This window comes from Myodes glareolus, chromosome 7, assembly GCF_982192425.1.
Source record: "Myodes glareolus chromosome 7, mMyoGla1.1, whole genome shotgun sequence".
NCBI lineage: Eukaryota > Metazoa > Chordata > Mammalia > Rodentia > Cricetidae > Myodes > Myodes glareolus.
Window position 1 is genome coordinate 101,494,721 of NC_142032.1, and position 13,613 is coordinate 101,508,333.

The 13,613-nt window shown below is 42.3% G+C and overlaps 1 protein-coding gene across 1 annotated transcript; it reads right to left on the reverse strand.

The window, feature by feature from the left end:
• Positions 1 to 11,912: 11,912 nt before the first annotated feature.
• On the reverse strand, positions 11,913 to 12,869 carry LOC125397205 (olfactory receptor 51H1-like). The gene has a single exon (XM_048429456.2). The coding sequence runs from the start codon at positions 12,867 to 12,869 to the stop codon at positions 11,913 to 11,915; it is 957 nt and encodes a 318-aa protein (XP_048285413.1).
• Positions 12,870 to 13,613: the final 744 nt, after the last annotated feature.

The following is a 13,613-nucleotide window of genomic DNA, read 5'->3' on the forward strand; positions in this document are numbered from 1 at the left end:
ATTAGTCATACATTGAGTCCAGCTAGATTTTGCTGAAAGATATTCCAAGGCAAACGCCTACTAGGGCCAGGCCGTGGCAGACCTGAAGCCACTGGCCAGGAGAAGACACTCCAGCGTATGCATGCATAAGCATTCCTGGAAGAGACAGTGCTTGCACAATATCTGAAACGTTGGCTCAGTATAGCGCCCTTGGGTACGGCTACAGCACCGGCAAATGGGACCCCTGGTATGACTAGCCAAACTAAATTAGAGCCAATTAGCAATTTTGTATTCCGGGGTCCAAGAAAAAGCAGCAAAATCTTAACCTGTGACCAGCAGAGGTTAAAATCCACACCCAGTTGTAAAGATTGACTACAACGTCCAATTGTGAATTTAGATACTAGAATAGTATGGTAATTCTATGTATCTGGCAAGGTTTTAGCCTTGAGCATCCAAAGCTGCTATCAGGGCAGGGGAAATACCAGTTTTCCCCTCAGGGGGTCAAGCAGCCTTGGCTGAAAGGGACAGATCAGGCAGAGAGACAGAAAGCTGGGAAAGGGATAAAATCAGGCGCTGGATCATCTCTCAGGAATCTGCCAACTCCGCTGCCGCCTCTGCCGTCATGTCCGTGGGATCTCTAGATCTCGCCTCGTCCTCAGGTTTCTGAACAGAGGAATCCACGGTCCGCACCAGACGTTCAGGGACCCAGATCGGGAGCTCTGCATCCTGTGGAAATATGCAAACCGCCCCTCTGCCCCAAATTAAGACCCGGTCCGGACCACACCAAGTGCCGTTTGCCAGATTTTTCCACTTCACTAAGGGCTTCCTGGGGGAGCTAGGCTGCCAATGATTCTCAGCCGCCGTACGGGAGCCAGCATTTACAGTCAGAAAGTTTAAAATGTATAAAATGAAAGATAGATGCTCTCTGGGGGTAGAACTGTAATCCCCCCTTTTAGTTTTGTGCAGATAAGCCTTAAGAGTGCGGTGGGTCGGTCTCGTGGGTCCTGGGAAGACCAGCTAGCCCTGTTGCCCTGCTGAGGAGTTCTTCCCAGAGAGGTGAGTGGGTGCTCACCTGGGCAGCCTGCCTGCCCAGGAACAGAGCACAGCCCCCCCAGCTTCTGCAGCAGGGTCTTCAGTGTTCCAAGGGACCCCTCCCCTCCCCCCCACTGCTGCAGGCCCTTTGCCTCCCGGGTCCTGGAAAGACCAGCTAGCCCTGTTGCACTGCTGAGGCGCTCTTCCCAGAGAGCTGAGTGGGTGCTAGCCTGGGCAGCCTGCCTGCCTGTCCGGGAAGGGAGCACAGCCCTTCCCCCCTCAGCTTCTGCGTCAGGGTCTTCAGTGTTCCAAGGGACCCCTCCCCTCCCCCCACTGCTGCGGGCCCTTTGTCTCCCGGGTCCTGGGAAGACCAGCTAGCCCTGTTGCCCTGCTGAGGAGTTCTTCCCAGAGAGGGCTGAGGAGCTCTATCCAGAGAGTGCTGTGAAGTCCTACCCAGAGAGTGCTGAGGAGTTCTATCCAGAAAGTGCTGAGGAGTTTCATCCAGAGTGGGGGAGATGGGCAGGTGCCAATGCAAGAATTCCTCCAACAACCTGAAAGGCAACATGACATCGCCAGAATCCAGGGAGCTCGAAACTAGAAGAATTGAACACCCTACTCCAGAAGAAATAGAAGATATTGACTCTAAGCGCTTCTTTATGAAAATAATAGAGGAACTTAAACAGGAGGTGAAAATCTGCCGTAAAGAAATGGAAGATAAGTATAACAAAAAAATTGAGGAAATGAGTAAAGAAATGGAAGAGAAATATACCAAAAAGTTTGAAGAAATGAGTAAATCCGTAAATGAAATTCTGGGAAACCAAGAAAAAACAATCAAACAGGTAATAGAAACAGTTAAAGATTTGAAAACTGAAATGGAGTCAATGAAGAAATCACAAACCGAGGGCCGGCTGGCTATGGAAAATCTGGGTAAACGAACAGAGACTTCAGAAACAAGCTTAACCAATAGAATACAAGAGATAGAAGAAAGAATCTCAGACTCTGAGGACACCATAGAGAAATTAAACACTCTGACCAAAGAAAACAGCAAATCCAACAAATTCTCATCACAAAACATTCAGGAACTGTGGGACACAATAAAAAAAACCAAATCTAAGAATAATAGGAGTAGAAGAAGGAGAAGAATTGCATTTCAAAGGTCCAGAAAATATACTCAACAAAATTATAGAAGAAAACTTTCCCATCCTAAAGAACGATATTCCTATGAAGGTTCAAGAAGCATACAGAACACCGAATAGACTGGATCAGAAAAAAACATCCCCTCGCCATATAATAATCAAAACACAAAACATAAATATTAAAGAAAAAATTTTAAGAGCTGCAAAGGAAAAAGGTCAAGTAACTTATAAAAGTAAACCTATCAGGCTTACACCGGATTTCTCTATGGAAACCATGAAAGCCAGAAGATCCTGGATAGAGGTACTGCAGAAACTAAGAGACCATGGATGCAAACCCAGACTACTATACCCAGCCAAGCTATTGTTCACTATCAACGGAGAAAACAAAATATTCCAGGATAAAAACAAATTTAAACAATACGTAGCTACTAATCCAGCCTTACAGAGAATATTAGAAGGAAAATCACTACCGTAGGAATCCAACATTCCCAACACGGCCTACAATAACTCGAACATCTAGCGACCATTCACAAGCACAAATCAAAGAAGAAAAACACATACACTCTACTACCTAAAAAAAAAAAAAAAAAAAAAAAAAAAATGACCGGAGTCAACAACCACTGGTCATTAATATCACTTAATATCAATGGACTCAGTTTGTAACATGAGGGCCGGCTTGTTGGGATTTCCGTCCCGCCCGGTACCCCAACAGCCGGCAAATCCCAAAGAGAAATTACACACAGGACTCCATAAGGTTATAAACTGATTGGCTCATTAGGTCAGGCTTCTTGTTAACTCTTATAACTTATATTAACCCATTATTCTCATCTATGTTAGCCATAATGGCTCAGTACCTTTTCCAGCAGGGGCAGCTTACATGTTGCTTCTTCAGTTATCTGCGCAGGAGTGCTGAGAGAGTTTCTGCTTCCAGAATACTCCCAGTCTCTTTGCTCCACCCCTACTTCCTGTCTGGCTTTCCCGCCTATACTGCCTGCCTGGCCAATCAGCGTTTTATTAAAATATGATTGACAGAATACAGATAATTCTCCTGCACCATCAGTTCACCTATAAAGAGGCACAGACTTAGAGATTGGATACGAAAACAGGATCCAACATTCTGCTGTTTACAAGAAACACACCTCAACCACAAAGACAGACACCTACTCAGAGTAAAGGGTTGGGAAAAGGTTTTCCAAGCAAATGGACCTAAGAAACAAGCGGGCGTGGCCATTCTAATATCTAACAAAATCGGCTTCAAACTAAAATCAATCAGAAGAAATGGAGATGGACATTTCATACTCATAACTGGAACAATTCATCAGGAGGAAGTCTCAATCCTGAATATCTATGCTCCTAATATAAAGGCACCCACATATGTAAAAGAAACTCTTCTAGAACTCAAGGCGGTCATCAAACCACACACACTAATAGTAGGAGACTTCAACACTCCTCTCTCACCAATGGACTGGTCAATCAGACAGAAACCAAACAGAGAACTGAGAGATCTATTGGAGGTATTGAATCAATAAACTGAAAGAAAAAAACCATATGATCATTTCATTGGATGCTGAAAAAGCGTTTGACAAAATTCAACACCTATTTATGATAAAGGTGTTGGAGAGACTGGGGATACAAGGATCATACCTAAATATAATAAAAGCAATATACAGCAAGCCGACAGCTAACATCAAATTGAATGGAGAGAAACTCAAAGCCTTTCCACTAACATCAGGAACACGACAAGGCTGTTCACTCTCTCCATACCTCTTCAATATAGTGCTTGAAGTTCTAGCAATAGCAATAAGACAACATAAGGGGATCAAGGGGATTCGAATTGGAAAGGATGAAGTTAAACTTTAGTTATTTGCTGACGATATGATAGTGTACATAAGCGACCCCAAAAACTCTACCAAAGAACTCCTACAGCTGATAAACGCCTTTAGTAACGTGGCAGGATACAAGATCAACTTCAAAAAATCAGTGGCACTCCTATACACAAAGGATAAAGAAGCAGAGAGGGAAATCAGAGAAACATCACCTTTCACGATAGCCACAAACACCATAAAATATCTTGGGGTTACTCTAACCAAGGATGTGAAAGACCTATTTGACAAGAACTTTAAGCCTTTGAAAAGATAAATTGAGGAGGATACCAGAAAATGGAAAGACCTCCCCTGCTCTTGGATTGGGAGAATCAACATAGTAAAAATGGCAATTCTACCAAAAGCAATCTACAGATTCAATGCAATCCCCATCAAAATCCCATCAAACTTCTTCACAGACCTTGAGAGAACAATAATCAAGTTTATATGGAAAAACAAAAAACCCAGGATAGCCAAAACAATCTTATACAATAAAAGAACTTCTGGAGGCATTACTATCCCTGACTTCAAACTCTATTATAGAGCTACAGTATTGAAAATAGCTTGGTATTGGCATAAGAACAGAGAAGTTGACCTATGGAATCGAATAGAAGACCCAGATACTAACCCTCAAACCTATGAACACCTAATTTTTGACAAGGGAGCTAAAGGTATACAATGGAAGAAGGAAAGCGTCTTTAACAAATGGTGCTGGCATAACTGAATGTCAACCTGTAGAAGAATGAAAATAGATCCATATCTATCACCATGCACAAAACTCAAGTCCAAATGGATTAAAGACATCAACATCAATCTGTCCACTTTGAACCTGATAGAAGAGAAATTGGGAAGTAGTCTACAAGATATAGGCACAGGAGGCCACTTCCTAAGTAGGACCCCAGTAGCACAGACAATAAGAGAAACAATGAATAAATGGGACCTGCTGAAACTGAGAAGTTTCTGTAAAGCAAAGGACACTGTCAGTAAGACAAAAAGGCTGCCTTCTGACTGGGAGAAGATCTTCACCAACCCCTCATCAGACAAAGGTCTGATCTCCAAAATATACAAAGAACTCAAGAAACTAGACACTAAAACTCTAATTAACCCAATTAAACAATGGGTACTGATCTGAACAGAGAATTCTCAACAGATGAACTTCGAATGGCCAGAAGACACTTAAGGTCATGCTCAACCTCCTTAGCGATCAGGGAAATGCAAATCAAAACCACTTTGAGATACCATCTTACACCTGTCAGAATAGCTAAAGTCAAAAACACCAATGATAGCCTATGCTGGAGAGGATGTGGAATGAGGGGAACATTGTTGGTGGGAATGCAAACTTGTGCAGCCACTGTGGAAATCAGTGTGGCGGTTTCTCAGGAAACTGGGAGTCAACCTCCCTCAGGACCCAGCAATTCCTCTCTTGGGAATATACCCTAGAGATTCCCGAACATACTACAAAAGTGTTTGTTCAACTATGTTCATAGCAGCACTATTTGTAATAGCCAGAACCTGGAAACAGCCTAGGTGCCCCTCAATAGAAGAATGGTTAAAAAAGGTGTGGAACATATACACATTAGAGTTTTACTCAGCGGTAAAAAATAATGACATCTTGAATTTTGCATGCAAATGGATGGACATAGAAAACGCTTTACTGAGTGAGGTAAGCCAGACCCAAAAAGAGGAACATGGTATGTATTCACTCATAAGTGGATTCTAACCATAATTAAAGGTCTTTGAGCCTATTATTCGTGATCCTAGAGAAGCTAAATAAGAAGACGAACCTGATGAAGATTATTTAGCTATCCGCCAGGAGGTAGGAAATAGTCAAGAGTCCCAGGTAACCTTGGGTGCATGGGGGGGTGGGAGGGTTATTGGAAGGGGAGAGGGTTAGAGAGAAGGGAGCAGGGGAGGAATGGAGAAAGCTCGGTTGACCGGGATAGGGGGAAAGGAGGAAGGATGAATATGGGATCAGGGAAGAATATATTTCAACTAAGGGAGTCATTTTAGAGTTTACAGGAAACTTGATTATATATGGGATCCCAGGTCCAAGGAGAGATCCCCAGATTGTTCTCTGGACAGAGGAGAGGGTGCCTGAACCGACCTTGGCCCATAACCATACTGATGAATATTTTGCTTATCACCATAGATCCTTCATCTGGCGTTGGATGGCGATACAGACGGAGACCCACATTGGAGCACAGGACTGAGCACCCCAAGATCCAAATGAGGAGCAGAAGGAGGAAGAAAATGACGAAGGACTGCGAGGGATGCTATCACCCACTGATACAAGGGGACGGATCTAATGAGAGTTTACCAAGACCAGTTGGACTGCGACTGAACGAGCACGTGATCCAACCAGATTCTCTGAATGTGGCCGGATTCTCTGAATGTGGCTGGCCTAGAGTCTTTCTGAGAAGCCATTGACAATGACACTGGGACTAGTTTCCTCTGCATATACTGGATTTTTGGGATCCAGTCTGTTTGGATACTCACCTTCCTGGACCTGGAGGGAGCGGGGAGGAACTTGAACTTCCCACAGGGCAGGAAACCCTGACTGCCCTTAGGGACAAAGAGGGAGGAGGAGAGGGAGGGCGTTGGGAAGAGGGGCATAAATGGAAACTTTTTATAATTTAATAAAATTACTTTCAAAAAAAAAAGAGTGCAGTGGGTCCTCTCTACGACCGCCTGCCCCTGGGGGTTATGGGGTATACCGGTTTTGTGAGAAATATGAAACTCCTGGCAGAACTTAGCAAAACCAGCACTGGTATAGGCTGGTCTGTTGTCCATTTTGAGAGATATAGGGACCCCCCATGTAGGCAAAAGCCTGCAGGCAGTGGCTTTTAACATCCCGTAATTTTTCTCCTGTATGAGCTGAGGCAAAGATAAGGTGTGAATACGTGTCCACAGTTACGTGAGCATACTGCAAACGTCCAAAAGAAGGAACATGGGTAACATCCATCTGCCATGAATGGTTGGGAGCCAGCCCACGCGGGTTAATTCCCAAATGGGGAACAGTTAAAAGTTCTACACATAGAGGGCACTTCTTAACATTATCAGTGGCTTGCTCCAGAGATATTTTATAATGAAATCTCAAAGACCCAGCATTGAGATGAAAGCGATCATGAGCTTTCTTAGCAGCTTCATAAGATTCTTGACTAACTGTATAAACCTGGCGAGTGAGTTCATCAGCCAAGGCATTGCCTTCACTCAGGGGGCCAGGAAGATTGCTATGTGCCCTCAAATGTCCCACGTATATGGGAACAGACCTGGCCCAAAGCAATGCCTGAATAGCCAGAAGCTGAATCTGGACTCGAGACACAGAAGCAATTTTTTGATCCAGTTTGGGCTGCAACCTCCCTAGGGGCAGAAGTGACCACCTGTCCCACCACAGTAGGAGGAACTATGACTCTGCACAGATGAATAAAATCATCCAGGTCCTTGTTTCTATGCAGGCGCAAAACTTCCTGGCAAGACCTGTTAGCATTTTCATAGGCTAATAGCTTTATTGCTGGCAAGTAAGAATTAATATCCCCAAGAGTACGGCTGCCCACCTCTAAGAGGCGGTTTATAAATGCAGAATAAGACTCTGTAGGCCCCTGTACAATTTTTGAGAGTAGTTCTCCTGTTCCTTCAACTGGTAGAGATGCCCAGGCCTTTATTGCCGCTGTTGCCACTAGAGCGCAAACTGCGGGATCGTAAGTGGTTTGCACTGTGAGATCAGAATATTGACCCCCTGTAAGTAACACATCGAGGTCATGCTGGGAGAAACTGGCGTAGGCGGCATTAAGCCCCGCAGATTCCTTGCAAATCCTTCGCAAATCACCTCTCCACAGTAAAAATTCACCCCCAGAGAGACAGGCTTTGCAAAGTTGTATCCAATCGCTGGGCGTAAGGTTGAACTTAAGGAAGGACTCCAGCAATGTTACAGTGAAGGAAGCGCGAGCACCATAAGCAACAACCGCCTCCTTTAATTGCTTGACCATTTTAAAGGTCAGGGAGTCAGGTTGTCTGACACTAAGTACTTGCTGGCCAAGAGTTCCTTCAGTAGGATAGACCAATCTATTTCTACCGAGATTATCAGGCCTGTTTGAAAACTCTTGAGCTCCCGCCTCCAGATTTACAGGGGCGAAAGCTGTAGCACAGCGGTTTAGGGTAGCAGAAAATGCTCTTTGCGGAGGGGGCCTAATGGGGGCATCTCTGCTAGTGGCCCCGCCTTCCTCCTTCTCTAGCTGTTTGGTTAGAAGTGCGATTTCGCCTTCTAATATTTTTTCTTCTTCATCTAAATTATCAATGCTTTTGACTTCTTGATCCTCAAAACTCCTGATAGAGCTCACAGATTCTACTTTCTGAATTTCCTCAAGGGTTTTGTTTAAAACCTCTAACTGTTCCTTCACTAAAACATCTTCACTAAGGAGGGCATCTCTGATAAGACGCCATAGCGAATAGATCGCTAGGGGGACTGCTTTAGCTCCCCGTTCTCTCTGTGCAACACGTAAATCAGCCCTAACTTGTTCCCAGTCCTCGATATTGAGGTTCCTTGTTAGAGAAAACCAAGGACTGAGCTCTGAAATTACCTTGATGATCCCTTGTGCTGTGTCACCTTTGATCCTGGTGCCTAGCTTTTCCACGAGCTGCAGTAGCTGATCTGCTAACTGCCCTTCTAGCTCTGGAGTGGACATATCAGCACCCATTTTCCTAAAAATCAAACTGTTCAACCTGTTCACCCCCTTATCACCCGTGCACAATTGCACATTACAAAAACTGGCCAGATTCCGGATCGTGGGGGGGGCCCTCACCTCTCTTTGGGGTTCTCGTGGTGGATCCACTGACGGCAGGACGCGACTCTTCAATCCTTCTTTAAAGCCCACTCGAGGACGCCATCTGTAAGAGTCTGCACTTCCCAATGGATACCCACACCCGGTTCAGGCTGTGCGCTTTCCCAAACTCGAGCCCACGAGAATGGACGATTGTCCTGAGGGTTGGAAAAGAGACACACACACAAAAGAGACCTTTGCTCATTTACCAGAGTAAATGGCCACTTTATTAAACTCAAGTCGGGTATATATACCAGTGGGCTAGAAGGATCGAAAATGCAAAGCCTCCTCCCATCCAGGAGCAGGAGAAGATTAGAGCTTCCCGGCCCCTCGGGCAGGGTCAGCTAGGGGAGGCAGGCTATTGGCCCACTGCTAAGACCTTGAATACAAGTGGAATCACCATAACAAAGAGAACCAGGTTCTTGCTAAGTTATCCCCTCAAGCCAGAGCTAGTGCAGAGTCTCCAGGAAGCCGGAGGTCACACGACCCTGCAAATCGCCAGGAGAAGGGAAAAACCTTGGTAGCTACAATTATGGACAAGGAGGCTTTATCCCACAGTTGCGGGTTCAACACACATAAATCAATAAATGTAATCCAACATATAAACAAACTTGGAAAAAAGACACGATCATATCATTAGAGTAGTAGTAGGCCTTGACAAAATCCAACACCTAGTTATGATAAAAGTCAAATTAAATAAAGATAAACTCAAAGCAATTCCACTAAAATTAAGGATAAGACAAGGTTGTTCACTCTCTCCATACCTATTTAATATAGTTCTTGAAGTCTTAGCTAGAGCACAAGATAATTGAAGGAGATCAAGAGTATATAAATTGTAAAGAAGGAAGCTAACTTATATTTGTTTTCAGATGTTATGATAGAATGAATAAGTGACCCTAAAAATTCCACTAGGGAACTCCTACAGCTGATAAATGCTTCCAGCAAAGTAGCTGAATACAAAAGTAACTTACAGAAATCAGTATCTCTCCTACATACAAATGGCAAATGGATTAACAAAGAAATCAGGGAGACAACACACCTTTCACAATAACATGAAATATCTTGGGGTAACTTTAACCAAGCAAGTGGAAGAGTTATGTGATTAAAAAACTTCAAGTCTTTGAAGAAAACGTTAAAGAAGATATCAGGAGATAGAAAGATCTTCCATGCTCATGGATGGATAGGATTAATATAGTAAAAATAGCCAACCTACCAATAGCAATCTACAGATTCAATGAAACCGCCATCAAAATCCCAACACAAATTTTCACAGATCTTGGAAGGTCAGTTCTTAGCTTCATATGGAAAACCAGAAAAGCAAAGATAGCTGAAACAGTGCTGAACAACAAAGGAACTGCTGGAGGTCTCACCATTCCCGATTTCAAGTTATACTCCAAAGGTGTAGTAATAAAACCAGCATGATAGTCGTACAAAAACAAACACACTGACTGATAAAACTGAATTGAAAACCCTTACCTATGGTCACCTGACTTTTGATAAAGACGCCATGAATATACACTGGAAAAAAAAAAAACATCTTCAACAAACGATGCTAGTCAAACTAGATCATTGTGTGTAGAAGAATGCAAATAGAGCCATACTTATCACCCTGTGCAAAACTCACCTCCAAATGGATCAATTACCTCAAAATAAAGCAGATATGCTGAGCCTGACAGAAGAAAAAGTGGGGAATATTCTTGAACTCATTGGCATAGGAGACTTTCTGAAAAGAACACTGTTAGCACAGGCACTAAGATCAGCAAATAATTAATGGGACCTAAGGAAACTGAAAAGTTTCAACAAAGCAAAAAAGAAATCATCATTTTGACACTGCAGTAACCTAGAAAATGAGAAAAATTTTTTATTAACTCTATAATCGATAGAGAACTAATATTCAAAGTATTTAAAGAACTCGGGAAACTAGATGATAACCAAGCTTCTTTTTAATGACTTCTTTTTCATTCAATTTACAGCCTTCCAAACACTGTTCACACAGAACAATCCAATTATTACTCAACATGTACAATGAAACCTTTATTCAAAATACTCAAAATATTCATATTATATAAAATATATATATTCAAAAATATACATCTCAGCTAACCTTTAAATAATATCTCTCTGTCTACCATGACTCTCAATATTCTTGGGAAAGTTCACATGGCCAACAAAATAAATCACTTTGTGACTTGTTTTTTTCTCTTGGAATTAATGCCTGCCTGAGAGACATGCCATGATCCTCAGATGAGCTAACGTGAAAAATTATCTAGCACTGTGCCTTTTACTTAGTAGTCTATGAAGGTTCTTATCTTCCATGGTGTTCAATGTTCTTGAAAGCTTCTTATTTTTGCATAGTACTTTGTAGCTCACAAATAGCACTAATAATGGCTTCTTATTAAATTTGTTGTTCCATTTAGTTCACAATTACTATAGATACCAAGAAATATTGTTTCCATATTCAATACCCAAAACTATACCTAAAGAAAATTAACATAAGTCCTGGTGCCATCCAGCTCAGCCAGGACAGCTAGGAAAAGACACCCTCAAATGGTTACCAAATGTTGTGCAATAGAACTGTACTTTGATTTACATTTATATCCTTAATTATAAAATTTGGCCATTTTCTGTTTCAAAATTTATTTAATAGTGTTCTTCCTTTTCTCTTATTATTTAATAATTTTTTTCATCTACTGCATTCATGCAAATAATCAGTAACAGAAATTCCTTAAATTACTATGTTAGATAAAATTTATTACAGTAACTATAGCTTAAAAGGCAACAAACTTTGTCTTATTTTTGACCAATAAATTATTTTCAAAATAGAATTAGTAATAGTCCCTGCTTTCATCTAGTGTATAGCAAGTATTAACTGAATGTTTATAGAGAAATACAGTTCATGTGTATGTTACCTTTTCTGTATTAAGTAAAAGACAATTTGGCACAGCAAAATAATGTATCTATTTTCTGAGCAGGAAAGTATGTCTTTTCATAATTCAACTTACACAGAAAACTTTAAAAAATAACCATCCTTTATTTTCATAGTTAGATTTAAGTTTTTACAGAACTATTTCTCAAACTGGTAAGTTTTAACCCTCTGAAGTAATTTTGGTTCTAACAAATATCTGGATAATCTTTTTTCGTATCTCCTTGGTCTTGACAGTATAAACGATGGGGTTTAGCACAGGGGGGACAAGAAGGTAGGCATTGGCCATAAGGGCATGAGTCAGTGGCGACAAGTGCTTCCCAAAGCGATGGATGACTGATACCCCAATCAATGGCACATAGAAAATGAGTACAGCACAGATATGTGAAACACAAGTGTTGAGAGCCTTCAGCCGGCCCTCCCCGGAGGCAATGGCCATCACCGTGCGGAGTATGAACACATAGGAGAAGAGGATGGAGAGGGAGTCTGAACCCTTGGTAAAGATGACAGCTATGAGGCCATAGAGACTGTTGACACGCGTGCTGGCACAGGCAAGGCGCATGACATCTTGATGGAGGCAGAAGGAGTGAGAAAGGATGTTGGAGCGATAAAACGGAAGCCTCTTGATGAGGAAAGGCACAGGGAAGACCACACAGACTGCTCTTGACAAGATGAGTATCCCTATTTTACAGACCACACCATTGGTTAAAATGGTGCCGTACCTGAGAGGACTCCAGATGGCTATAAGACGATCAATGGCCATTGCGACTAGCACTCCTGACTCGATGGCTGAGAAGGTGTGAATAAAGTACATCTGAGTAAGACAACCATCAAAAGTGATGAATTTGTAGTTAAACCAGAATATGCCGAGCATAGAGGGCAGAGTACAAAGGGTGAGCCCCATATCCGCAAACGCCAGCATACACAGAAAGTAGTACATAGGAATGTGCAGAGATGACTCGGATTTGATTGTAGAGATGATAATGCCATTGCCAAGGAGAGCAGTGACATATATGACACCCAGTGGGAATGCCATCCAATAGTACTTCTGTTCAAGTCCGGGGATTCCAGTTAAGACAAAGTAAGGGTGCTGGAATTGGGAGTGATTATGGTCTGCCATGAAGCCAACATACAGGCATGGAGAGAAACTTTGAGAACACTGAAAAGCTGTTTCCTAAAAATAAATGGTGGGGTTTATTGATGTGTTACAATCTGACCTCCCTAAGAGTGCAGCCTTTTTATTTCTTCATGAGTGTGAGTGTGTTGTCCCGGAAATTACCACTCTAAGGAAGATCCTGTTTGAAGACATTTCTAATAGTCCATGGAAAAATGACTCACTCAGGAATACATCACCCAGAGTTAGCTTAAGAACGCAGTATACTACTAATCTATAAAGCAAAAATTTCCTCTTTCCTATCCTTTCTTCCTCATCAATATTGTTTATGTCGACTAATCAGCAGCTGAGGAGGTAGAACATCCTCCTTGAAAATCTTTCAACCATAAGACACAGTTTTCTTTATTAACTGATTAAATTCAAGTTTACTAAGGAACTGAGAAACACACATTCAGACCCTAGATCCCCCTGAGCAATCTCTATGTGAATCACACCTGGTGCTATACAGTGCCTGTGACTGACCGAGGATAATTACAGAGGACAATTCTAATGATGGCAGTATAAACTATGAAATTCCAATTTGTCACAACGATTGCCACTCCCACCAGCCTCCCTCCTTGGACTCAGGGCTCTTAAAGCACCTAGTTCATATTTGTATGTTTCCACTCAAAGCACAACATTTCTTCATTCTTCAGAGTCTGGATGTAAGCACAGATTTGTCCTGAATCCAAATACTTTAGCCTTATCAAA

What these genes read in the sequence shown, in the direction of transcription:
- LOC125397205 (XM_048429456.2), bottom strand. Translation starts at nt 12,869, where the DNA reads ATGGCAGACCATAATCACTCCCAATTCCAGCACCCTTACTTTGTCTTA.